The sequence below is a fragment of the Saprolegnia parasitica genome, assembly GCF_000151545.1.
Source record: "Saprolegnia parasitica CBS 223.65 unplaced genomic scaffold supercont2.2, whole genome shotgun sequence".
NCBI lineage: Eukaryota > Oomycota > Saprolegniomycetes > Saprolegniales > Saprolegniaceae > Saprolegnia > Saprolegnia parasitica.
The window spans coordinates 352,152-374,745 of NW_012156396.1; the positions used below are offsets into that span (position 1 = coordinate 352,152).

The following is a 22,594-nucleotide window of genomic DNA, read 5'->3' on the forward strand; positions in this document are numbered from 1 at the left end:
CGAGCTTCCACCCCAAAACGCGTCGACTGGGGAGCAGCACAACGTCCGTTTCCATCGGTGTCCATGGAGCAAAGGTCAACGATCCGCGATTCATTGACTAGTACCGTTGCGGATGGTCAGTCATCCGCCGAAATGCGATGTACGAAGCAGTTGAAGTACACGGGCAAGCACTGTGTTTAGCCATCGACTTCATCTTCAGAGCTCTTGTCTGGTCGTACGATGACGGACCGAGGCTCGGCAACTCGGGACGACTGTTGTATTCGGACCGGTCGCTTGTCGCTTGCGATGGTCGGCGGCGGCATGGGCACCTTCTTGGCGGCACCATCGGGCCCGACGATGCGGTGCGCCATCGAGTTGACGGACGCGCCTTGCAGAAAGGAACAGAGTTGCTGGTTGGTTTGCGTGTCAACGACGAGCTCACGCAGCGTGCGCTTGAGCTTCTTGAGCTGCACGACCTGGAGGCGGAGCTCTTTCTCCTTGTCCAAAAGCTGGGTTTGGAACGACTCCATCTCGCGCTTGCACTCGTCGAGCTGGTCTTCGCACGCCTTGATGATGCGGTCGTACTTGGCTTTCTCAATGCGCTTGGTCTAATGTTGTCGTGACGATCAAGACGCGTCTCTCGACAGCCAATAACAATGGACCTTCTCGAGCTGCGCTACGCGGGCCTGGAGCTGTAAGAGCTCGTCTTCCCGGCCATCGTCCATATCCTAGCCACAAGTGTCGCCGAAATGAGGCTCCGAACGTAGGGTACCTTGGTGGCCGTCGAGTCGGCTGGTGGCTTGTAGTTTTCGTGGGCCTTGATCTTCTCGGCCAGCGATTTGTTGCGCTGCGTCAAGTCGACGACCTGCTGGTGGAGCTTAGCCGACCGTTCGTCCGCCGCCTTCTCGCGCTCCTTGTACATGCGAAAGGTCTCTTTACAGACGCGGAGCTCCTCCATGACCGAGTGGTGCTTGGCAGGAAAATGCTCTTTGAGCGCCTCGAGTTCTTCAATGCGCTTGGCTTGCGTGCGCTGGAGGTTGGCCAAATACCGGTTCTCATGCACGAGTTTCTCAATCAGGAGCTGCTTCTCGCGGGCCTTGTTTTCGAGCTACTTCCACATGCCTTGCCAATAAGATCCCAAGGAAATATGCGTACGTGGACGAGTGCGTCGTTCGAGTGCAGCGACTCGAGCTCCTTGCGCAGCGTCTCGTTGGCCTTGCGGTAGACACCAATCTTCTTCTGAAGAAGCTGGAGCTCCGTCTCCTTCTTGGGCGCGGCTTGGGACGTCGCGCCTTTCTTGGCTGTTGTCACTGCATCGCGCGTTTGGTCGTCTACGGTCATATTGGTGTCAGGCTCATCAGCTGACCGGCTGTGAACACCTTTGGTGGGGCTCGCACGCGCCTCCTCTGGGCCGGAAGCGCCCTACGAGCGTAGCTCATCGTACGCCAGGTAAGCAGGTGCTTCGTACCTCGTCAAACGAGTCGTCCTTGTAGTCGACGTCGGCGTCCATGGCGGCGCAGATCCGAGTGTGAAACCGCTGTTAAACGTTGAATCTCTTCCTACGAAACGGTGCCAACGCCACGTCGGGCAGCCCAACGTACAGTCGACACGCAGAACTGAGAGATGCCAAGATCGAAGGAACACGGCGTCTTATAAGCGTTGCGCTGCGGCCATGCACGACCTGCCTGTGCAAGTGCCGGGGACAGGCCGCGGTGTCGCGTGTGTCTCGAGCCTTGCTCGTCAACGACGTCGAGGTCTCATGAACGTCCACGGCATCGAGGAGTCCGCAGTGGCGTAGGAGGCTTGTCGCGTTCGATGTTTCATCGCTCTTGTCGCTTCACTTTACTTTAGTTAGTCGTTTCTCTAGTCAGTCGAACGGATGGTCAATTTCATTGCGCGTCCCAGGCGTGTCGTTGCCTTCGCTGTGTGATGTGATGGATCCACCTACACTCCTAAACGCAAACTCAAACTCAGCGCATTTTTTAGTTTTGAGTTTTGAAAATTAGCATGGCGGACGGTCGCGGCAGTGGCAACGCGGGCGACGCCAAGCCCAAGCGCAAAGGTACGAGACCGATTACATGCCTGCGCGGTGCATGCATCTCATGCTTGCACTCGTAGTCAAGGTCGTTGCATCACGGTATGCGCAGAGCTTGAACCTGCCAGCGCGACGTCATGCAGCAGCGCCGCCGGTCCCAGCTTCAGCATTGGCAGCACCCGTTTCGGCTCCCGCTTCCGTACCGCATGCACCGGCTCCATCGACAAAGCGCACAGCTATAGCACACGCACAAGTGCTAAAGCCCGCGCCAGTGGCAACGTCGTCTGGCAGCGTGGCCGAGCGGCTCGAGGCCTTTCGCCAAAAGAAGGCAGCGCACGAGCCGACACGGACACCGACAAAGGTCGTCAAGAAAGCACGCACGGAAGCGACGGCGAGCACCATGCGTCTCGATGTGGCGGCCAAGCAGCCGCAAGTGCCAACGACGTCGGCAAAAGACTCGGAGACGGTGGAATTGCACGAATCGCTCTACTACCAGCTCTGCTACGTCGAGCGGTTGGCGGACCAAGCGTTCCAAAAGCAAGAAGCCGACGCCACGGTAGAGACTCCATCATCGCACGTCTTGACACCAACCGTAGGCCCAGCTCGCGGCGGTCTTTGCCGTTGTGCACGAAAAGACCAAGGCGCTCCACAGCATGGAGCGGCGCTGGGCCCACGAACGGAACATGTTTCATTTGCACACGCACCTCCAGGACCATGTAGTAGTACATCCAAGGCATCCTCGCCAACCTCTCGTGTACGATGTTCTAGGGCGCGTCGCTGGCCCACCTGCCCGAACTCTTGCAAACGTATGGGGACCAGATTCGCGATCTCTCGCGAGCGGTTGCTGCGACGCTGCATCGACTGCCCATGTCGGATGCCCATTGCTCGTCCTCGGCGCTAGACGCAGCCGTCCAAGAGCTCACGCGTACGCTCGAGTACACGTTGTCGGCGACACTGCCGACATGGGAATCGCCGGCAAGTTCCTTGTGCTTGTCGTGGTACACGACTTGGAATGTCCGATTAGATTGCGACGTTGGCAACGCACGGGGCCAGCCTGCACACCAATGTAGCGCAGCTCGATGCGCTCTTCGGCGAGCTCCAAGCGCGGCTCCAGCAGCTCGGTGCCGCTTCCGACAAGGCGCGCAGTCAGGCCATTGGGCGACTAGAGCAGTCGACGCCGCTGCATGGCGTGGTACCGTAAGATGTTGCAACATTGGTCGTCGTCCGTTTCCATCATGGACGACACTCTACAACGTGTTGCGGTGTTAATATCTACACGACCGAGCCGCTGCGCTGGAGGAGGGCGTTGAACTTTTCCTGGAGCTTCTGGCGCTGCTCCATACGCTGCGTCACGAGGTCACTCTTGTTGCGCTTCCAAAACAGCATGTCGTCTTCGGGAATGAGGCTCTCGGCGTCGTCGTTGGCTTCGTCGACCGGGTCGTGCTCCCACCCCATGGACGAGAGCAGCTGGCGCTCCGCGTCCGCGTCCAGCCGCATCTTGCTCGGACTCTCGGCTCGCGCCATTGTCGGCGCCTTGGGCGCGACGACCTTCTTGGGCTTCTTGGGCTTGGGCGGCGTTTGCTCGACTTCGATCGGAGTCGCCGAGTCGGACGCGGCCGACTTGGTCGCGGCCTTCTTCTTCTTCTTCTTCTCTTTGCGCTTTTCCTTCTTGCGCTCTTCGCGGCGCGAGTCCTCCTCTTCCTCGGCGAGGAGCTGCTCCATGATTTCTTGGCCGTGGAGCGCCTCGACCGCCATGTCAAAGTTGTGCCGAATCGTCGCAATCGCGCAATACAAGAGCAGTTCCGACGACCGCTCTTCGCACTGGATCTTGCTCCACATCATCTGCAGCTTGTCCCAGACGACGAGGCCGAGGCACGTGAGCACCTCGTCTTGGGCCTCTGCGAGCGTGCGCGCGTGGCGGTCCAGCACGACTTCTTGGTCGGCGCGGTCCATGAGCTGGAGGAGGTATTCGAGCGTCGCAGGCACGATGATCTGGTTCGTATCGCGGCAAAAGCTAATCTCGTCAAAGAGGAACGCGCTCGCGTCGTCATGGGACGTGACTGAAGTCGGCTCTTCGTGCGACGACGACGACCCGTTCGACGAGCTCTTGTCGTCCGAGTAGCAGTGCAAGCCAGCACAGTCTTCGCAGTCGCTCTCGCTGCAGCCCGACCCGACGAGCAGGTCGTACGCCTCGAGGACCTTTTCCTTGCAGCGGCAGCAAAACCGGTGCCTTCTCAAGTAGCACTCGAGGTCGTTGAGGAACTGGTCCGAGTCGATTTGCGTAATTTCGTTCTGGTACTCGGGCGTCATTTTCTCCCACAAGTTGGTAAACGTCCCGGGCCGCGGGTGCGACTTGAGCTTCGCCGAGTGGAGCGCACAACGTTTACTCGACTTGGCAAAGTTCATGCCCAGACCAAGACTCAAGCTGCTGAGACCGAGCGTGAGACTGCCGAGATGGCCCATCGCGCCGAGGTCGAGCCCGGCCGGCGGCGGACCGAACATCCCCAGAGGATGGTGCGACGGCGGCGCGCCACTCGCGGCCATCGCCGGATGCAGCGGCGCAGTCGGCAGCAGCGACGACGGGTGGTGCGTCGTCGTCGTCGTCGTCATCATCGAGGACGACGTCGTGCCATTCGTGTGCATGTGCAGCTTCATCGTGGTCTCGTAGTTGAACGTCGTCGTCTTGACCTTGAGCGTCGTATTGTGCTTGGCGAGCTTGTTGCCTTTTTGGCCCTTGTGCGTACTCGCGGTCGTTTGGATCACATTCTGCGTCTCGTGCGAGACAAAGAGCGCGAGCGTCGCGTCGGCCTGTACGAGGTACGTCGGATGCAACACAAAGGTTTGGTCCGTATGGAACTGGACGACGCCCGAGTCGTTGAGCTGGATGCTCGTGTTGTTCATGCCGCCAGGGTTGAGCGACCCGCAGAGCAGCGGCAGCGTCGTCGTGGCGCGCAGAAAGAGGCTCTCGGCGCCGCTTCGGCACGCGAGGCAGGGCACAAGCTCTGCGACCGTGGCGAAGAACTGAACGCCCGTGCCACGCAGGCAATGCATGCGCTCGCTCTCCGACAAGATCGACCAGCGCTACGAGAGGTTGTGGATCCCACGTCGTCACGACACGTGGTCGTCGTACCTTGCGGAACTCCTTGAGCGCGGTCGCCGACGGCTGCACGATGGTGGACTTGGACGCGATCGACGCGCAGGGCTTCATCGGGCCCGGCGTCGTCGTCGTCGTCTTGGCAATCGAGGTCATCTCGGCGCGACCACCTATCTCTCGATGTATTCCCGGCGACGCTAGACGGAATAATTACCTCCAATTAAATCGCGGTTGCCTTTTTATATTGGATCCGGATACGCCGCACCCGACGGCTGGCTTTTGGCGGGCGCGCATTGGATCAATGTATGCACTGACGTCCCACGCTGCCAATGAACGCCCGATCGTATCCGGATGATCCCACCGAGTTTTTAAAACTGATTGCCGACGTGTATCGACTTTGAGAGACCGATGCCCAAGCGCCGAAGGACAACGAAGCAAGAACTTGATCATCCATGACGTCCATCGAAGACCTCAAGGCCCGGACCAACGGCCTCGCGCTTGGCACCGTCGGCCTCGGCGGCCTCTACCAGCAGCTCCCGGGCGAAGCGGTCGCGGTCGCCACCGAGACCTTTCGCACGGCCTTTGCGCATGGCGTGCGCCTCATCGATACGTCGCCGTGGTACAATAACGCCGAAACTGTGGTCGGCGCTGCGCTCGCCAACCTTGCCACGCCCCGCGACGAGTACATCCTCGTGACCAAGTGCGGCCGGTACCCGAGCCCACTGCACCCGAACGGCGTCTTTGACTACTCGCGCGACCGTATTCGCCAAAGCGTGCGCGAGTCGCTGCAAAAGCTCGGGTACGCTTCGCCGCGATCATATGGACGCTGCATCTTCAAGCGACGTGTAGGACTACGTACCTCGATGCAGTGTACCTGCACGACGTCGAGTTTGTCGCGCGTGACATTGTGCTCCACACGGCGATCCCTGCGCTCGCCGAGCTCCAGCGCGAGGGCCTCGTGCGCCTCATTGGCATCTGCGGCTACCCGCTCGATGTACGACACTACGTTGTGTGGCGTGCGTGGCTCATGCCAATTAGGTGCTCGACGATCTCATCCAGAACTCGCCGCACCCGCTGCAGATCGTGCAAAGCTACTCGCATCTGACACTCCAGAACGATAAGCTGCTGTCGAAGGCCAAGGCGTGGGAGGCGAAGGGCATCTTTGTCATCAACGCCGCGCCGCTCTCGATGAGTCTGCTGACGTCGCGCGGCCCTCCGGCGTGGCACCCTGCCTCGCCAGCGCTGCGTGCGAGCTGCGCCGAGGCGCTCACGTGGCTCGCCGCCCACTCGAAGGCCACGTACCCATCGCAACCGTCGGTCGAGAGCTTGGCCATCCAGTATACGCTCGACGTGCAGCGAACGCATCCGTCCATTGCGTGTATGGTCGTGGGTAGTATCGGCGAAGCCGAAGTCCTCTCGTCCGTCGCGTGTCGGGACGCTACGGGGCCCATGACGGAGGCCGACGTTGCCAAGGTGCGTGCGTCCACATGCAGAATCTTATCATCTTATTCGTCTGTCGACCACGTAGTTCCGCGACATCCTGGGCAGCCACTACAATGAGTCGTGGACGCAGGACCTGACGTCGTACGTCGCGCCGCGCCAGTAGGGTGCTCGGCTAACGTAACCAGAACCTTTTGCTTCGCTGCGACTTAGAAGAAAGGCCGTCTTGCCCATCGCGTGCCAGCTGTAGGGGCGGGCCAGCATACATACAGCCGTCACGACAGCGTGCGACACCTAGTACGCCTCTCAGCGCCGTCGGCCATGAGCGAGCTTGGACCGACGCGCGTCCTGCCTGCCATGCGGCCGCTTGGGCGTGGTGGCATGGGCGTCCGTTACCAACTCGGCTCGCCGTGGGTGTTACATCCGTCGTGGGTTCCAGCAGCGCAATAATTTAATAAAATATCGACGATGTCGCGCCGCCAATTTTCTGCATTTTAAAACCGTGGAAATCCTCTGACTTGATCTTTGAATGCAATTCAATCCATGGACCTTCGAGATGCGGTGCAACGGCCGTGAATTAATTTTCGAAAGATTCTCACCAACTTGGCGTATTCAAGAGACTCCGACGCTATGCTTTCCGTGGCCCGCGTCCTGACCAAGCTCGTGGCCGGCCTCCTCATCGCGCCGGCGCTCGTCTGCGCGCAGAGCGAGTCGTCCACGCAGCCCGCGACGATCCCGCCATGGATCGCCTACGTGACGGGTGGCATCTTGATCGTCATCGTCATGTACTACTGCTGCCGAAAGCACAGCTTTGAAGACTCGCTGCAGCAGCCGCTGCTCGGCGGGTATGTCGTCGCTTCGCCGAGGCCGCCGTAGCTGATGCGCATGGCGTAGGCAGTACACGGAAGATGGCCAACCGCTCACGCGCCAAGACGTGCAGGAATCGTACGTGGACGCGGCGAGAACAGGACGCGACTGATGCATGGTGATGAGTAGGAAGGAAGAATTGGACCGCCAATGGAAGTGCGAAGTGTGCGACTTTTCCAACAAACCGTCGACGTCGTCGTGCATCTTGTGCGGTACAGACAAGGGCTTCAAGCTCGGGCTGGGCTCGCCACGGACGCCGCGCCGCAGTATCTCGACGACCAACTTGAGCAAGTCGGACCTCCTCAACGCGGGCTCGTTCAACCGCCAGCGCTCGTTTGCGATTCGCCGCCTGAACATGCTCAATTCGCGTCAGCGCGGCGCGCGCAACCGACAGGACTGGGTGCGCAAGGTCGGCGCGGACGGGAAGCGACACTGGGGCAAGCGCGATCCCATCGTTCCGAATCCCGTCGCGCTCGAGGCGGCGCATGGCGCGGAGCTCGTGCACCAGCACTCGCTCGCGTTCGTGTCGCAGCTCGCGCAGACACCGCGCCACCCCGAAGGGCGCATGACGTTCAAAGAGTACCGCGAGGTCGACGCGTCCATGGCGTCGCGCGGGTACGAGATCTCGGCGCAGGACTTGGAGATTCTCGAGCAAGTCGCGGCGCTGCCCTTCAAGGACAAGTACGACTACCTGCCATCATTGGCGGTCATCGATATCGCGTAGGTACTCGTGGTTCCTCGAGCAAACGTCGTCTCTGATCCGGCCGTGGGAAGACGGCCACCTCAAGATGCGCGTTCACCGTGAAAACATCCTCGTCGAGTCCATGGAGCAGCTTCTCGGCGTGCAAATGGAGCATATCCACATGCCCCTTCGCATTGAGTTTATCGGCGAAGTTGCGATCGACGCCGGTGGTCTCGAGCGCGAATGGTTGCCTCCTTTCTTACTCTTCAAGTTGCTGAGGATTCGACTTGTAGGTTTGCGCTGGTGACGGAGAAGCTCTTTGACGAGACGATCGGGCTCTTCATGTGCGCCCACGTCGAGTCGCTGGCGTATGTGATCAACCCCAACAGCATTGAAGCCAGTGCGGACCATCTCTTGTACTTTCGCGGCGCGGGGCGGCTCCTTGGCCGTGCGCTCCTCGAAGGGCAGCTCATGAAGGCGCATTTGGCGCTGCCGGTGCTCAAGCATCTCCTCGGGTACCATTCTCCTCGCATGCTGGACGCACTCACGATGTGCTGTATGCGTAGCGTGCCGATTTCGTTCAGCGACTTGGAGTTTGTCGACCACGAGGTCTACCGGAGCATGAAGTGGATGAAGGAAAACGACGGCGTCGAGGCGCTTTGCTTGGACTTTAGCGTCACGAACCGGAAGATCAACGGCGACGTCGAGACGATCGATCTCAAGGAGAACGGCCGCAACATTGAGGTCAACGACGCCAACAAGCTCGAGTACATCTACCTGCGGCTGCGCTACATCATGCTCGAGAGCTTCTCGGAGCAGCTTCAGCACCTCATGGCCGGCGTCTTTGAGGTGCTTCCGCAAGAACTCATCTTGGTGTTTGACTACCAAGAGCTCGAGCTCGTCCTCTGCGGCGTGCCGTCGATCGATCAGGACGACTGGAAGGCGCATACCGAGAGCTCGGAAGACATGCCGCCGGAGCTCCTCGTGTGGTTTTGGGAGGTCGTTGGCGCCTTCTCGGACGAAGAGCGCGCGCGCCTCTTGCAGTTTACGACCGGCTCGTCGCGCGTGCCGGTCCAAGGCTTCAAGGCGCTCACGAGCTACGACGGCCGGATCTGCCACTTTACGCTCAACACGGTCGCGTACCCCGAGCACACGTTTCCGCGCGCCCACACGTGCTTCAACCGCATCGATCTGCCCAAGTACAAGTCCAAGCAAGAGCTCGAGAACGTGCTGACGCTGGTCGTCAACATGGAGGTCACGGGTTTCACGGACGAGTAAACGTTAATAATGTTGTTTCCAAGTTTTACATGCGCGAAGCGGTTCGTAGACGGACCACGGCCGAGGGCGTACTAGGACCATCAACCATGCAGGATGATGATGAGGATGAGGATGATGATGATCGTCGACCAAGCTTGAGCCATTTGGAGGTTTCGGCGCGATGGACCCGTCGCCCGACATGGACGCGTACTTGCGCGCGCAGATCCGCAGCGCCTTCGACATGTTCGACAAGGAGCGCAAGGGCTGCGTCATCCAAGAGTACGTACGAGCGAGCGACGGCTGAACATGCATCGAGAGGGATGTGGTAGAGAAGTGAGCACGATCATGCGGTACCTCGGCGCGTACCCGAGCGAGAAGGACATCATCAAGAAGATTCTGCCCGAGGTATTGACGTCGATGAGGATGAGGAGCATGGATCGACAGTGATGTAGATGCAAGACGACGAGCCGTCGACCTTTGTGACCTACGAGAAATTTGAAAAGAAGATGCTCGAGGTCATGTACAGCCACGAGTACGAGCCCGACTCGGACGAGGCGCTCATGGCAGCCTTCCGCGTACGACCCTCGCGAGTACACGTGGCAGTCGGGTCATACAGGGAGGGTAGGTGCTCGACCCGGACAAGAAGGGTTATCTCGAGGCCGACGTCATGAAGGAGCTGCTCTTGACCAAAGGCACGCCCTTCCGCGAGAAGGAGCTCGAAGGTAGTACGCCAGCGCGATTGACCGTGCGAACTACGTGCTGCGTATGTAGGCTTCATGCACGTGGCCAAAGACGCCGACACGGGACGGATCTACTACGAAGACTACATCTCGCTCGTCACGCAAGAGCTCGACGTCCGCTCCGCGACCACCACCAAGTGAGAGGCTACCAACTAAACTCGAGGAGCAACGGTGGAGCGTGTTATAACGTCACGGTGACCTTCTTGATGAGCGGCTTCTTGGCGCAGAGGGCCGAGAGGTCGACCGTGACGCGCGCGACGTCGACGGATGCGGTGCGCGCCAATGGCGGCTTTATGGGCGACCGGACCGACGGGGAGCTATGGCGCTTTCGAAGCGGCGACGACAGTGCGTCGCGGGGCGTCGATCGGTGGTAGCTGCGGTTGAGCTTGTCGTTGATGACCTTCTCGGCCGTCTCGTGCAGGTAGAGCCGACCGCCGCCACGCTCGAGCATGCTCTTGTCGTGGCCGTCGCACTCGAGCGCAATTGTGTAGTCTTGGATCGCACGCTGGAATTCGCCCTCCGTGTTGTAGCACCCCGCGCTATGCGACGCGTCATGGCTATATCCTATCAGGACGGCAGGATACCGGGCGTAGCGGGCCATGACGTGGGTCGGGTTGATGCTCAAGACGGTCGAAAAGTCCGCATGCGCGCGTTCGATGAGGCCACATTGGAAGAGCGCCATGCCTCGACTACATGGTGCAAGAGGCATGAGCGTAGGACGCAGACGAAGGCGCGTGCCTGAAGCGACCATGGACATCGTCGCCGCGGACGTCGGGATCGCGCTAAAGTCGTCGACGGCCATGGCCCAGCGCTTGGCCTTGAGGCACGCATGACCCCGGATGGCATGCGTCTTGAGGCACGAGGGGTCTGCCTCGAGCGCGCGGCTGCACTCGGCGATCAAGCTTGCGATCTCGGCCTGCTGCTGCGTGCCCCGCATCCCATACTTTGATGCCGCTAAATTTAGGACCGCTGCAGATGCGCGCCGTCATCGGGTGTATTTTTACATAGGGCCTTTCGACACGTGCTGCAATCTGCTGTCACGACCCCCACTCACTCCAGCAAGCCTCCCTCTCTATAATAGTCTATAATAGCTGCCGCCCCTCAACGCATCGGCGGCGGCAGAGGCGCGCGGTTGTCGGCGGAGGAAACGCCAGTGACACGGCTGAACTCTCATCCCACGGCTGCAATTCAACGAAGCGGGTGCGAATCCCACTTTGAACTCAGACGCTGTTCCTCGTGCACCCGGATCGGATCTTCCTGGGATTAACTGACACTGCCAGCGCCTGTCCTTGGCCTCTAGACGCGCCACATCCTGTATCGTCGCACGGGCAAGCACGTCTGGCGTGCGTTCGCTTGGATCGGATGCGCCACCGCGTCGGCTACGGCCCGTCGGCGCCTGCCTGTCGTGTTGGTGGTCTCGGTCACCTGCGATCCTGCACCCTGTACCCCGACATGGCGTACGTCTGTTCATACAAACACCTAGCTCAAGCGTACGTACATGTCAATGTACGGCCGCGCGGACGGATTGAACCCTCCAAGTTGAAGTACTTTTTAGGCCACTTGTTCAACTTGCGTGTGATTGGGCGACCGTATAATAATATTCCGATTCGAAGGACTTTTTCTATGCCAGCGATAAGAAATAAGAAATCAAATGGACGTATTTTATTACAAATCGAAGATGCCACGACTCGGTTCGCCGCCAGTGTGCAATTCGCTGTAGAACGCATGGGAACCTTTGTCGGCCATCGCGCGATGAGCGCGCTCAGCGCAGAGAAGGTCATGCCCAAGGCGCCGACGACGCTCAAGCACGGCAAGGTGCCCAAGTCCATGGCCTTTGTCCACCTGGTCGTGCGCTCCGTGCGCCCGATCCTCGCGGCCGATGGCACGCACATGGAGTACGACATTGAGATGGCCAACACGCGCAATGGCCTCGTGTGGAACATCCGCAAGCGCTTCTCGCGCTTCCTGGAGCTCCAGAACCAGATCGACGGGCTCCTCGAGGCCGGCCACTGCCAGCACTGCAGCGCCGTCCTCGACCTCGTCCAGGACCTCGAGCTGCCGCCCAAGAAGTGGGCGCTGCGCCTCTTTAGCAACTCGGTAGTCGATGATGGCCTCGCTGCGATGCGCGCCCGCCTCTTCTGCGCGTACGCGACCGGCCTCGTCGAGATTGGCGCCGAGAAGCCGCATCTGCAATGCCCGCTCATCGCCGAGGGGTACCTCCAGCTCGTGCTGGCGTTTCTGACGACGCCGTCCGTGTACATGGAAATGAATAAAATCAAGCTCGCGAGCCGCGTCAAGGGCGGCGCGCCGCTCATGAAAGCGCCGCCGCTCGTCCTTCAGCGTGCGCGCAGCGGCGGCAAGAAAATGGCGATGCTCGAAACCATCTTGGAGCAGGAGTGTCGTAGTAGTACAGTAGTTATCAAGGACGCGCCGAGCTGCTGACACCCCCCAATGCAATGTGTACAAACCAATACCCTCCTCCGTCCCCCCACACCGCAATGAGACGTTGGGCCCGCCGCCATTCCACGCCTGCTCGCGATAAATCGTCATTCTGGACGGTTGCTGTCGACCCTGGCTCCTTCCGACCTAGGCCCTGCGTCGCCTTGCATCTCTCTCAGTCCCTCCGATGTACCGACAACCTTGCCACGATCTGATGCAACTGTGGCTGCAGCTCTTCCCCAGTGGCTCCTTCCCGCTATAGTCGCGCCGTGCCTCGAGGATCGCACACAAACGCCGACAAAGGTTGCCTAATAAACTAGTGGATTGTTGTTGGGTTACGTCTACGATATAAGTTGTTGCATGGAAATGAAGGCCTGCTGCGCGTTTAGATGTAGACTTCTTGCGTCTCGACGTCGTACGCGGGCTTGAGGAGCATCTTGTCTTTCGCGCCGCCGTCCAGCTCTTGGTTGCCACCTTTGACCATGGACGGATGCGTATTCTGGAAGAGGCGCGCCGTCACCGAGACAGGCCGCGTCGCGTTGTTCTGCTCGCGCATCTGCAAGTCGTCTAATACGCGGTGGTGCGCGTGCGTGTCGTGGTGGTGCTTCTCGTCGTGCTTGCCGTCTTCTAGATACATATTGAGATATGGGCTACAGAAGACACGTTCGTACCGCGCTGGTTGTCGTACATGCCCGACGACGACGATGTCGGTGACGTGTGCATCATGCCGGTCGGCGGGTACAGCATCATGTGCGGCGCGTCCGACGTCGACGAGTGACGGCGCAGGTGCTGCTGGTACTCGAACGGCGAGTGCTGGAATTCACCGGCATAGCCACCGCCGTTGCTGCTGTGGTTGTTCGCGAACGGACCCGTGCCAAACTCCATGCCGTTGTGGTGGTTGCGCGGGTCGTACTCGCTGAGAAAGTTCCCATTGTTGTGGTTGCTGCCATTGCCGTCCATCTTGCCGTTGGCCGAGAGCACGAGCTTCTGGAACGGCGCGCCGCGAGGGAACATGTGGTGGGCGTCGCTGCTGGTCGGCGACACGATCAGCGACTGCGACCGCGGCTTCGTCTCGCGTGTGCAGCCCTTCTTCCGGAGCGATTGGCGCTGCATGCGGCGCATCGTCGAGTAATACCGGTTCTTGATGGCATTGTCCGTACTACGTAAGGCTTGAATCCCATTTTACTGTGACGTCCCTGGACATACCGGCCGGGCAGCATCTTGGAGATCTCAGCCCACTGGTTGCCGACGTTCTTGTGGCATTCGAAGATCACGTAATCCTCCTCCGCGGTCCACGCATCCTTGCGCACAGCAGGGTTCAGATGGTTGTGCCAGCTATGGGTGGCGTGAGTTATTGGCGCGCATACGGGAGTTCGGTGTACCGCTCGCGGCATTGCTTGCCGACGCGGCCTGGGAGGTGCATCGCGATGAGCGACCAGCGCTTGGCGCCATACTGCTTGACGAGCTGCATGAGCTTCTCGTTCTCTTCGCGCGTCCACGGCTTCTTGCTGTTCGCGTCACCTTTGGAACGCTTGACGTCGTCCTCTTCTTCGTCGTCGTCCTGGTCGTACATGCGCTGCATCTAATCATGGGCGCAATAAGGCTCACGCACACTTCATATAGCACGAAAGGCAAGTGCATACAAGGTGGTCGCTGGTCTCCATGAGGCCGCCCATGTCGTGCGTGTTCATGGCGAGGCGCATGCTGTCGGCCGACTTGTCCTTGAGATGCATCGTCGGGTGCACCATGGCGCCACCATGCTCGTGGGCGCGGTCGTGGTGCATGTGGTGCACCGGCGCATGGAGCAGGTGCGACTGCATTTGGTACTGCTCATGGAGGAGGCCCTGCATCTGCTGGTCGTGGCGGCCGTCGTGGTCGTCGTAAGCGTGGCCTTGGGCGTACATGGCGATGGGCCGTTTCCTTGCCGTTATCGGTCGGGAAGGCTTTTTCGTTTCTGGATCCACGACGCGGTTGTACGCATAGTAGATCTTCAAGGCCTCTGAAGGGGTGTTGGTGTTTTATTGGCCAAAATCTTCTCCTTGGACGCTTTTGATTGGCAAACTCTTGACAACCTAGCCCTCAACACAGTGATTGGCCAAAAAGCCGTCCACTTGTAACTTCTCTTTTTCGAATTTTCAACGTATTGGGCTTTTGTATTGGAAACCTTCGTCGGCGCATTGAAAAATATGGAAATGCAAGGCGAGGGCGCAAGTCGTACGAATTATGGCCAATCAGAAGACGCCGACTATTCCAAGCCGAAACCAAATGCGACGTTCGATTTCTTGGAGCAGGTTTGGCGCCGGAGAAGCTTCCAGCTGCTGGCGGCAATTTCCTCTCGTCGTCCGCGCCAGACGCGGCCGACCTCACCGATTGAAGCATCCATCTGGAACGCACAAGCGTTTTCGGCAGCGTCTCGCGGGTGCCCTCGGGCTGGCCAACGCTCGGCGGTTTCTGCCCACGCCCGTTTCGAGCTCAAAACCAACGCGGCGCGGATTGGCTAAATTTACACCAATCGGAGTGGCCGCTTCAGCGATCTTTTGGTGAGATTCGTGGTGGCGACTCGGCACCTTCGACGAGTGGGGGTCGGCGCCTTCGTCGCTCGGAGCCCCTAGCTGACCGGAAGTCGTCCAAGTACTACCAGGTGGTGTTGCCTCAACGCCACAGCGCAGACCTTCCAGATCTGAAAAGTGATTCCCGGCGTAGAATTCAACAGTAAGTATGCAATCGAGTACAAAAATAATTTAAGGTTCCGCGTCCACCTTAAGTCCTGCGTGTACTCTAGCTGTAGAGGTCTTCTTCGTCTTCGTCGACAGCCGCCGCCGCCGCACCGGCGCCACCACCAATGATGTTGCGGCCGGGGAAGCTAAAGTTGGCCAAGGAGCCGCCAGCCGAGTTGACCTGCGAGCGCGACTGCTGCAACGTCTGCGCAAACGTAGAGTACTGCTGCAAGTCGCGGTCGCTCACCGAGCGGCGCGCGTTGCGCACGGCTTCCTCAAAGTGCGCGGCCGTAATCTCGGGCACCGGGTCGTCTTCTTCAATGTCCTGCATATCGTCGCCGGCCTCGGCGCGGAGGCGATCGCGCTCCATGTCGCGCTGGATCGACTCGCGGATCGCGAGCTTGGCGGCGCGCTGGCAAATCTCCGTCAAGTCGGCACCCGTAAACTTGTCCGTCTGGGCGGCGAGGTAGTTAAGATCGACATCCTTCGAGACGGGACTCTTGCGCAACGCAGCCTTTAAAATCGAAAGGCGCGACTCGAGGTCGGGCATCGGGATGAAGATGAGCTGGTCAAGACGACCAGGGCGCATGAGGGCCGGGTCAATGATGTCGGGACGGTTGGTCGCGCCAATAAAGAAAACATTCTTCTTGGCACCCATGCCGTCCATTTCCGTCAGGAGCTGGTTCATGACGCGGTCACCGGCACCACCAGCGTCACCCGACGAACCGCCACGCTGCTGCGCAATCGAGTCGAGCTCATCAAAGAACAAGACGCACGGTGCGGCCGCCCGTGCCTTGTCAAAGATTTCGCGGACGTTGGCTTCCGACTCACCAAACCACATGGTGAGGAGCTCGGGGCCCTTGACCGAGATAAAGTTGGCCTGGCACTCGTTGGCGACGGCCTTGGCGAGGAGCGTCTTACCGCAACCGGGCGGGCCGTAAAAGAGCACGCCCTTCGAGGCCGACATACCATACTTCTCGAACTTCTCGGGGTGCTCGACGGGGTACTGAACGAGCTCGCGGAGCTCGCGCTTGACCGACTCGAGACCACCAATGTCCTTCCAGCTGACGTTGGGCACTTCGACCGTCGTCTCGCGGAGCGACGACGGGTTCGACACACCGAGCGCGTACTTGAAGTGCTCCTGGGTGACCGCCATCGCGTCCAAGATCTCGGCGTCGATCGACTCGTCTTCAATGTCAATGACGTCCATCTTCTCGCGGATGCACTGCAGCGCAGCTTCGGTACAGAGAGCAGCCATATCGGCACCCACAAAGCCGTGCGTGTCGCGGGCGATCGCCTCGGGGTCCACCGTGTCGTCAAGCTTCATGTTGCGCGTGTGGATGCGGAAGATTTCGAGGCGGCCGTTCTCGTCCGGGACACCAATGTCGATTTCGCGATCGAAGCGACCGAAGCGGCGGAGAGCAGCGTCAATGCTGTTGGGGCGGTTCGTGGCGCCAATGACGACGACGCTTGAGCGCTTCTTCATGCCGTCCATAAGCGTCAAGAGCTGCGAGACGATGCGACGTTCGACTTCACCGTTGGTCTTCTCACGCTTAGGCGCGATCGAGTCGATCTCATCAATGAAGATGATGGCGGGAGCGTTCTTCTCAGCCTCCTCGAAAGCCTTGCGGAGGTTGCTCTCCGACTCGCCGGCCATCTTGGACATGATTTCCGGGCCGTTAATCAAGAAGAAGAAAGCACCCGTCTCGTTGGCGACGGCGCGTGCCATCAAGGTCTTGCCCGAGCCTGGGGGGCCGTAGAGCAAGACACCACGCGGCGGCTTGACACCAAGCGTCTTGAAGAGCGTCGGGTGGCGAAGCGGGAGCTCAATCATTTCGCGAATCTGAGCCATTTGGCGGCGGCAGCCACCAATGTCGCTGTAGCCCACTTCGTCGAGCTTCTCTTCGTCCTCACGCTTGATGGGCTCGCCTTCGCAATGGATGATCGTGTCCGGTGCGACAATGCAGTACGGCGCAGGGTCCGTCTCGACGACCTTGAATTCGACGGGGTGCATGGCCTGGCGCACCAAGAAGAGGTCGCCCTTCTTCACGGGGCGGTACGCCTCCAAAAAGTACGGCTTCAAGTAGACCTCAAAGAGGTTGCCCGTGACGCCTTCGATCGTGTCGTCAATCGGGAGCACATGGATGCGCTTGCCGTACGGCACGTCGCCGCAGGCGTGGATCGACACGAGGTCACCGAGGCGCACGCGGAGGTTCTTGCGCACGACGCGGTTCATGCGGATGTTGCCTTCCTCGCAGTTATCGTCCTGGAGCACGATGCAGACGCTCTCATGGCCCAGCTTGCCCTTGATGAGCACCGTGTCACCGCGGAAGAGCTGAAGTTCCTCCATCTTGGCCATGCTCAGCGCCACGACCGAGTTGTCATCGTTCGTCGCTTCGTCCACAATGAGGCGGTTGGGCGACCGCTTGCGGTCCATGATCCCAGCGTTGAACTCCGGCTTTCTACGAGGAAGAGTCCATGAGCATCTCCATTCGCATCCTCGTCCGGTCTGCGTACTTGTCACCCATGCTGCTGCTGCCGCCGGCCGACTTCTTTGGAAAATGAAAATCCCGTGGGAGCCGCACGATATCGGATCTTCTCTCCGGATAAACTATCCGGCGCCCTACCCTAGAATTTGTGTGACTTGCTTTTTGTATACGGCGACCAACATTCAACGCGAAATCGGCCGAAATTTCGAGATATGGTTCCGCGCTTCCAGCGTCCACGTCACCACGGCGATGGGACGATGCAAGGTGCGATGCACCTGCATGGAGAAGGCTAACCATGGAGGAGACACTGCACGGTGATGGATATGGATGGAGAGGCAGATGCATGGAGGACGACCATGAGGAGCTTGGACCACCATGGCAGGCATGTGACCGACGGGACGGCCACGCGTTGCCAAGTTGCGACGCCGTCGGATACATTGGCGTACCTGCGAGGTCGATTCGCCGAGCACCCAGAGGCGCGCCTGTCGCCCATTGCGGCAGCATCGTCGACGAGTCATGCGCGCCGCCGCCGCCGAAGCTCCGTGAAGCCGGCGCTTGTCGTCGTCGTGTGCGCTCTCATACCGGTTCTAATACACTACACGGACCTTGGACCGATCCTCATCTACTGCCACGAGTTGCTTGCATCCGGGACGATGCCATCAACTGCGGTCATGCGGAACGGGTCGTTGCCGCCCTCTTCTAGGCGTCGAGTGGCCTCCATGCCGATGGCAGCATCCTCCTGCCTCTGGCCCAAGCACCAGGTACACGCAAGGAGAGGTCAACCGTTTCGCTTGCTACAAATGCCAAGTGCTGTTTGGCCGGCGATTATTTGGCCGTGCCGAACCCACCGAGCTCGACCAATCCGGAGCGGGTGCATACTGTGGCCGAGTGTACGGTATCGTGGTCGGAGAGCAGATCGATCGATGGTCTGGCTGCGCCTCCTCGTCGCCGGCGCCGCGACCGCCGCCGCCCACCACACGCTGCACTTGACGCGGCGCCTCGTCGGCAGCAATGCGTCGATTGCCAGCGTCCCGCTTGAAAACTATGGCAACGTCCAGTACGTCGGCGAGCTCGCGTTCGGGTCGCCGCAGCAGAACCTCAGCGTCGTCTTCGACACGGGCAGCAGCGATACGTGGGTGCCCAGCATCGACTGCACAACCTGCGGCGTCCACGCCGCCTTTGACGCGAGCCTCTCGAGCACGTACCACAGCGTCGACGAACAGTTCCTTGACACCGTAATCCGACCTTGCACTTGTGATGTGGATCTCATGCGTGCGCTCTGTAGTACGGCAGCGGCGCCGTGCGTGGCGTCATTGGCGTTGACACGATCGGCCTCGGCCCGTTCACGATCCCCAACGCGCGCTTTGGCGTCGTGACGTCTGAAACCAAAGCCCTCGAGGTACCCATGCGATGCGAAGGGATTGATTGACTCATGCTATGCGTGCAGCTGTTCATCGCCGACGGCCTCGTCGGCCTTGCGTTCGAGAGTCTCGCGAAGATCACGCGCCCGACGCTCTTCTCGCTGCTTATCCAGGACAACGTCGGTCTTCTGCGCACGAGGTTCTCGTCGTCACCAACGACCCATTGTCTGTAGCCAAAACTGGGCAACATGTTTGCTTTTTACATGACGCCGACCCGACGATGCTCGGCTCTCAGCTGCACCTTGGCGGCTACGACCTCTCTGTCGTCGGACCGAATGCGAGCTGGCATTATACGCCCGTGGTCAAGCTACCAGGTAGTTCTCAATTATCTTCATTCGTTGACGAGTATGCATGAACCAGACGTCGACACGTATACGTACTGGGCCGTCAAGTACCGTGCTTCTCTTCTTCTTTCACGTCTTCTTCGTATTGAAGTGCATGCTAGGATGAATGGCTTTGCGGTCGGCAACGCAACGAGCAACTACTGCGCGCCGTTCTGCTACGCCATTGTAGAACCCCGCGTGCATGATGCCGTCGCGTCACCGCTTGACGTGTACTAGGTCGACACGGGCACGTCGCTCATTAGCATCCCGGGCACGCAGTTTGACGCGATTGTGGCGTCGATCACGGCCGGCCTCAACTGCGATGGCGTCACGTGCTGGGACGTTGCGCTCTCGAGCTTTCCAGCGCTGCGTTTTGGCATGGCACCCGACAACGTCTTTGAGCTGCAGCCGAACGACTATGTGGCGTGCATGGACAATGGCCAGTGCCGGCTCCAGCTCCAAAATTCCGGGTACGACAGCTTCTGGTGTGTGTTTCGATCTCGTGACGCAGCACACTCGTAGCACCGAAGCGTGGTGGGTCCTCGGCGATGTATTTATGAAGACGTACTACACGCTCTTTGACGCGGGCAACATGCGCGTCGGCTTTGCGTGTAACGACGGCGTCTGCAAGGGCGGACGGGGCACATCCACGGCGAAGACGACGACCGGACGTTCCTCATCTGGGAGCACCTCTTCCTCTACGGCTCCATCTTTGCGGCCGCGACGCTCCTCCTCCTCGTGTTTTACATGCACCAGCACAACGAGCCTTCGCTTGCGCCCGCCGTCATGCTACCCGCGACCAAGACGCGCGCGATTCCGATTGTGCTCGCGGTCGAGCCGCTGGACTCGGCGTCGCCGCTGCTCACGACCGAGCGCCCGCTCGTCACGTCGTACGCTGAAGCGAGGCGCAACTACACGCAGCTGCCCGACTCGACTGTCTAGGCATGGTTTAAAACAGTAATTATCGAGTTAAGGCGCAAGCGGCGGCACGTCGTCGTCCTCTTCGTCGCTGCTCACGTCAAGGAGGTTGATCTCGTTGGCCAGCGCGGCCGCACAGTCCTCGTCCACGTCTTCTTCGACGTGGATCGCCGCGGCGGCCTTGATCGGCGCCGGCTTGTCGAGCACGGATTCAAAGACCGGCGCGGCGGCGGGCGTCGAAGTGGTCGCGACGTCGTCGTTGGAGACGCCGAGCGACTTGGCGCGGATCTCGTTCCAATCCGGCTCCTCGCCTTCTTCGTCGCGGATGAGAAAATCCACGAGCTTGTAAATTTGGTCGCTAATCTCGTCGTTGCCCTCGACGATGTGGGCGTTGCGCACGATCGGGTAGACCTTGCGCTGGCGCAGGACGTTGCGGCCGTTCCGGGACGAGCACAAGAGGAGGAGGCACTCGACGACGGCCTGGCGCACGACGTCGTCCGACTCGCGCTTCTTCTTGGGACCGAGGCTCGACAGCACGAGCGCGCTCAGCCCGTTCTTCTCCTCGAGTTCGAGCGGCTCGGGGCCAACAAGGCGCTTCTGCATGTGGCCGACGACGTCGAGCGAGTCGTAGAGAAAAAAGTGGTTGTCGCTGTCAAAGCAGAGGTTGCGCACGGCCTGCACGATGCCGCGGCGGCGCACGACGTTGGGCGAGTGGATCTGCGGCAGGAGCACCTGGACGAGGGCTTGCGGCGTCGACGACGCTTCGGTCTTGCGCATCTGGAGGAGAAAGTCGCGACCTTCCTCGAGCTGCGTAATGTTGGCGAGCACGTTGGCAATGTACTGGTAGTCGTCGTCCCACTTGGGTTCGCCGGACGCGAGGTCGACGCCATCGGGCTCGGGCTCGCTCTCGAGGAAGAGCATCGTGAGGTTCTGCAAGATGACCTCGCGGACCTTGTACTTGGCGTCGTTGGCCACGAGCGCCTTGGCGCCGTCGGGCGTCGTCGTCACGTTGGCCAAGAGCATCATCGAGAGGTCTTTGTGCGCAAAGTCCGAGTCGAGCTGGTTCATGAGGCGGTTCACAATGTCAAACTGCAGCGCGCTCTCGCACGCGACCGGGTGCGTCGCCGTGATGTTGACGAGCGCATGGATCGCGTCGCGCGCGATCGTGTTGACGTCGCTCACGAGGCGGCAGAGCGCCTTGACCGCGTCCGCCTTGATGAGTTGGTGCACGCCGGCGTCCGTGGCCGTGAGCCCGAGCGCCAGTTGCATCGCCGACTGCCGCAGGTCCGCGCGCGGGCTCGACAAGAAGCCGACCAGCTCCGCCATCTCGTTCGACGCCATGCTTGTTGCACTTGCTGTTTCAATCCCAAACAAAGCAATGGTTGGCGCCCATCCAGTGTCTTGCCCATCGTATGCAATACAATAAACAAGAGAATGGATCGAAACACCACCCTTTAGAATCCTCGGCCGACCAACTTGTGCTGAAGTTGGGACGACGCCAGCATCCGCGACTTGAGAGCAAGGCGCGAAGTGTTTGAAAAGCTAGGCTCGATGGATCAACCCGTCGTGCAACTAGCTAGTCGATACGGCACCGGATGCGATGGGCGAAGCGAGCACGGCGATCACGACATGCGATGGTGTGGCGTCTCGCCCATTGCGTTGGATGATATTGTGAGGCTCTCGAGATAACTCTGGAAGTCCCCGAAGCTTGCATGGTAAGCGAAGGAAGATACTGCCTCGGGCCTCTGAGATCTTCCTTGGTCATGGTCTTGAAATGAACCAATCACGGCCCGGTGCGGCATCCATTGGAGCCAATCACAGACGTTGGTTGACGGTGGAAGCATCTTCCAGGCATGTTTTGCTTGTCATTTGTCCAGCTCATTCTTCAATTGACCAGCATGATCACATCCCGATCCATTTCCAAGAGCTTTGTCTCGGTGGCCCAGCGCGAAGGTGTCGGTGCGACCGTGCGCCGGTCCATTGGTCACCCGATGCTGCGCCGCCTCGACCCGTTCTTGATGCTCGACGAGTTCCACGTGCAGCTCCCCGGCGGGTTTCCCGACCACCCGCACCGCGGCTTTGAGACCATCACGTATCTCTTGCCGCACTCGCCCGGCACGATGCTTCACGAGGACTTTTGCGGCCACCGCGGCAAGCTCGCGCCTGGTGACCTCCAGTGGATGTGCCCAGGCC

General features: G+C 60.0%; 13 protein-coding genes across 13 annotated transcripts in view; 7 read left to right on the top strand and 6 right to left on the bottom strand.

Annotated features, from left to right (window-relative positions):
- Positions 1 to 176: 176 nt before the first annotated feature.
- On the bottom strand, positions 177 to 1,546 carry SPRG_00669 (hypothetical protein; the record flags this gene model as incomplete). The annotated part of the gene is made up of 6 exons (XM_012338893.1): positions 1,448 to 1,546; positions 1,359 to 1,401; positions 1,135 to 1,310; positions 752 to 1,087; positions 642 to 707; positions 177 to 587 (listed from the first exon to the last, which is right to left on the bottom strand). Exons 1-6 carry the CDS (start codon positions 1,487 to 1,489, stop codon positions 177 to 179), a joined length of 1,074 nt encoding a protein of 357 aa, XP_012194283.1. The 5' UTR covers positions 1,490 to 1,546.
- Positions 1,547 to 1,980: 434 nt separating this feature from the next.
- On the top strand, positions 1,981 to 3,215 carry SPRG_00670 (hypothetical protein; the record flags this gene model as incomplete). Its single annotated transcript, XM_012338894.1, has 5 exons — positions 1,981 to 2,041; positions 2,098 to 2,570; positions 2,611 to 2,730; positions 2,783 to 2,989; positions 3,039 to 3,215. The coding sequence occupies exons 1-5, from the start codon at positions 1,987 to 1,989 to the stop codon at positions 3,213 to 3,215; spliced, it is 1,032 nt and encodes a 343-aa protein (XP_012194284.1). The 5' UTR covers positions 1,981 to 1,986.
- Positions 3,216 to 3,217: 2 nt separating this feature from the next.
- On the bottom strand, positions 3,218 to 5,316 carry SPRG_00671 (hypothetical protein). The gene is made up of 2 exons (XM_012338895.1): positions 5,145 to 5,316; positions 3,218 to 5,095 (listed from the first exon to the last, which is right to left on the bottom strand). Exons 1-2 carry the CDS (start codon positions 5,262 to 5,264, stop codon positions 3,287 to 3,289), a joined length of 1,929 nt encoding a protein of 642 aa, XP_012194285.1. The 5' UTR covers positions 5,265 to 5,316; the 3' UTR covers positions 3,218 to 3,286.
- A 199-nt stretch (positions 5,317 to 5,515) lies between these two features.
- On the top strand, positions 5,516 to 6,843 carry SPRG_00672 (hypothetical protein). Its single transcript, XM_012338896.1, has 4 exons — positions 5,516 to 5,907; positions 5,958 to 6,102; positions 6,147 to 6,581; positions 6,637 to 6,843. The coding sequence occupies exons 1-4, from the start codon at positions 5,561 to 5,563 to the stop codon at positions 6,712 to 6,714; spliced, it is 1,005 nt and encodes a 334-aa protein (XP_012194286.1). The 5' UTR covers positions 5,516 to 5,560; the 3' UTR covers positions 6,715 to 6,843.
- A 296-nt stretch (positions 6,844 to 7,139) lies between these two features.
- SPRG_00673 (hypothetical protein) lies at positions 7,140 to 9,375 on the top strand (the record flags this gene model as incomplete). Its single annotated transcript, XM_012338897.1, has 6 exons — positions 7,140 to 7,393; positions 7,443 to 7,493; positions 7,545 to 8,096; positions 8,140 to 8,343; positions 8,391 to 8,612; positions 8,664 to 9,375. Exons 1-6 carry the CDS (start codon positions 7,179 to 7,181, stop codon positions 9,373 to 9,375), a joined length of 1,956 nt encoding a protein of 651 aa, XP_012194287.1. The 5' UTR covers positions 7,140 to 7,178.
- A 136-nt stretch (positions 9,376 to 9,511) lies between these two features.
- Positions 9,512 to 10,293, top strand: SPRG_00674 (hypothetical protein). Its single transcript, XM_012338898.1, has 5 exons — positions 9,512 to 9,633; positions 9,684 to 9,759; positions 9,807 to 9,929; positions 9,980 to 10,076; positions 10,126 to 10,293. The coding sequence occupies exons 1-5, from the start codon at positions 9,536 to 9,538 to the stop codon at positions 10,233 to 10,235; spliced, it is 504 nt and encodes a 167-aa protein (XP_012194288.1). The 5' UTR covers positions 9,512 to 9,535; the 3' UTR covers positions 10,236 to 10,293.
- SPRG_00675 (hypothetical protein) lies at positions 10,253 to 11,054 on the bottom strand. Its single transcript, XM_012338899.1, has 3 exons — positions 10,833 to 11,054; positions 10,679 to 10,783; positions 10,253 to 10,633 (listed from the first exon to the last, which is right to left on the bottom strand). The coding sequence occupies exons 2-3, from the start codon at positions 10,774 to 10,776 to the stop codon at positions 10,276 to 10,278; spliced, it is 456 nt and encodes a 151-aa protein (XP_012194289.1). The 5' UTR covers positions 10,777 to 10,783; positions 10,833 to 11,054; the 3' UTR covers positions 10,253 to 10,275.
- A 749-nt stretch (positions 11,055 to 11,803) lies between these two features.
- SPRG_00676 (hypothetical protein) lies at positions 11,804 to 12,587 on the top strand. The gene has a single exon (XM_012338900.1). The coding sequence runs from the start codon at positions 11,820 to 11,822 to the stop codon at positions 12,534 to 12,536; it is 717 nt and encodes a 238-aa protein (XP_012194290.1). The 5' UTR covers positions 11,804 to 11,819; the 3' UTR covers positions 12,537 to 12,587.
- Positions 12,588 to 12,837: 250 nt separating this feature from the next.
- Positions 12,838 to 14,484, bottom strand: SPRG_00677 (hypothetical protein). Its single transcript, XM_012338901.1, has 5 exons — positions 14,177 to 14,484; positions 13,916 to 14,115; positions 13,740 to 13,868; positions 13,205 to 13,692; positions 12,838 to 13,160 (listed from the first exon to the last, which is right to left on the bottom strand). The coding sequence occupies exons 1-5, from the start codon at positions 14,435 to 14,437 to the stop codon at positions 12,919 to 12,921; spliced, it is 1,320 nt and encodes a 439-aa protein (XP_012194291.1). The 5' UTR covers positions 14,438 to 14,484; the 3' UTR covers positions 12,838 to 12,918.
- A 773-nt stretch (positions 14,485 to 15,257) lies between these two features.
- Positions 15,258 to 17,809, bottom strand: SPRG_00678 (cell division cycle protein 48). Its single transcript, XM_012338902.1, has 2 exons — positions 17,768 to 17,809; positions 15,258 to 17,712 (listed from the first exon to the last, which is right to left on the bottom strand). Exons 1-2 carry the CDS (start codon positions 17,776 to 17,778, stop codon positions 15,312 to 15,314), a joined length of 2,412 nt encoding a protein of 803 aa, XP_012194292.1. The 5' UTR covers positions 17,779 to 17,809; the 3' UTR covers positions 15,258 to 15,311.
- An 802-nt stretch (positions 17,810 to 18,611) lies between these two features.
- Positions 18,612 to 20,425, top strand: SPRG_00679 (hypothetical protein; the record flags this gene model as incomplete). Its single annotated transcript, XM_012338903.1, has 9 exons — positions 18,612 to 18,974; positions 19,025 to 19,138; positions 19,187 to 19,283; positions 19,334 to 19,474; positions 19,521 to 19,551; positions 19,606 to 19,669; positions 19,721 to 19,953; positions 20,006 to 20,094; positions 20,142 to 20,425. The coding sequence occupies exons 1-9, from the start codon at positions 18,663 to 18,665 to the stop codon at positions 20,423 to 20,425; spliced, it is 1,365 nt and encodes a 454-aa protein (XP_012194293.1). The 5' UTR covers positions 18,612 to 18,662.
- SPRG_00680 (hypothetical protein) lies at positions 20,423 to 21,766 on the bottom strand. The gene has a single exon (XM_012338904.1). The coding sequence runs from the start codon at positions 21,740 to 21,742 to the stop codon at positions 20,453 to 20,455; it is 1,290 nt and encodes a 429-aa protein (XP_012194294.1). The 5' UTR covers positions 21,743 to 21,766; the 3' UTR covers positions 20,423 to 20,452.
- Positions 21,767 to 22,299: 533 nt separating this feature from the next.
- Positions 22,300 to 22,594, top strand: part of SPRG_18927 (hypothetical protein) — a gene marked incomplete at both ends in the record, with an annotated part of 977 nt that continues 682 nt past the window's right edge. Inside the window, one exon of the mRNA XM_012339415.1 lies at positions 22,300 to 22,583. Coding sequence (XP_012194805.1) covers positions 22,300 to 22,583 — 284 coding nt within the window. The remainder of the gene's footprint in view (positions 22,584 to 22,594) is intronic.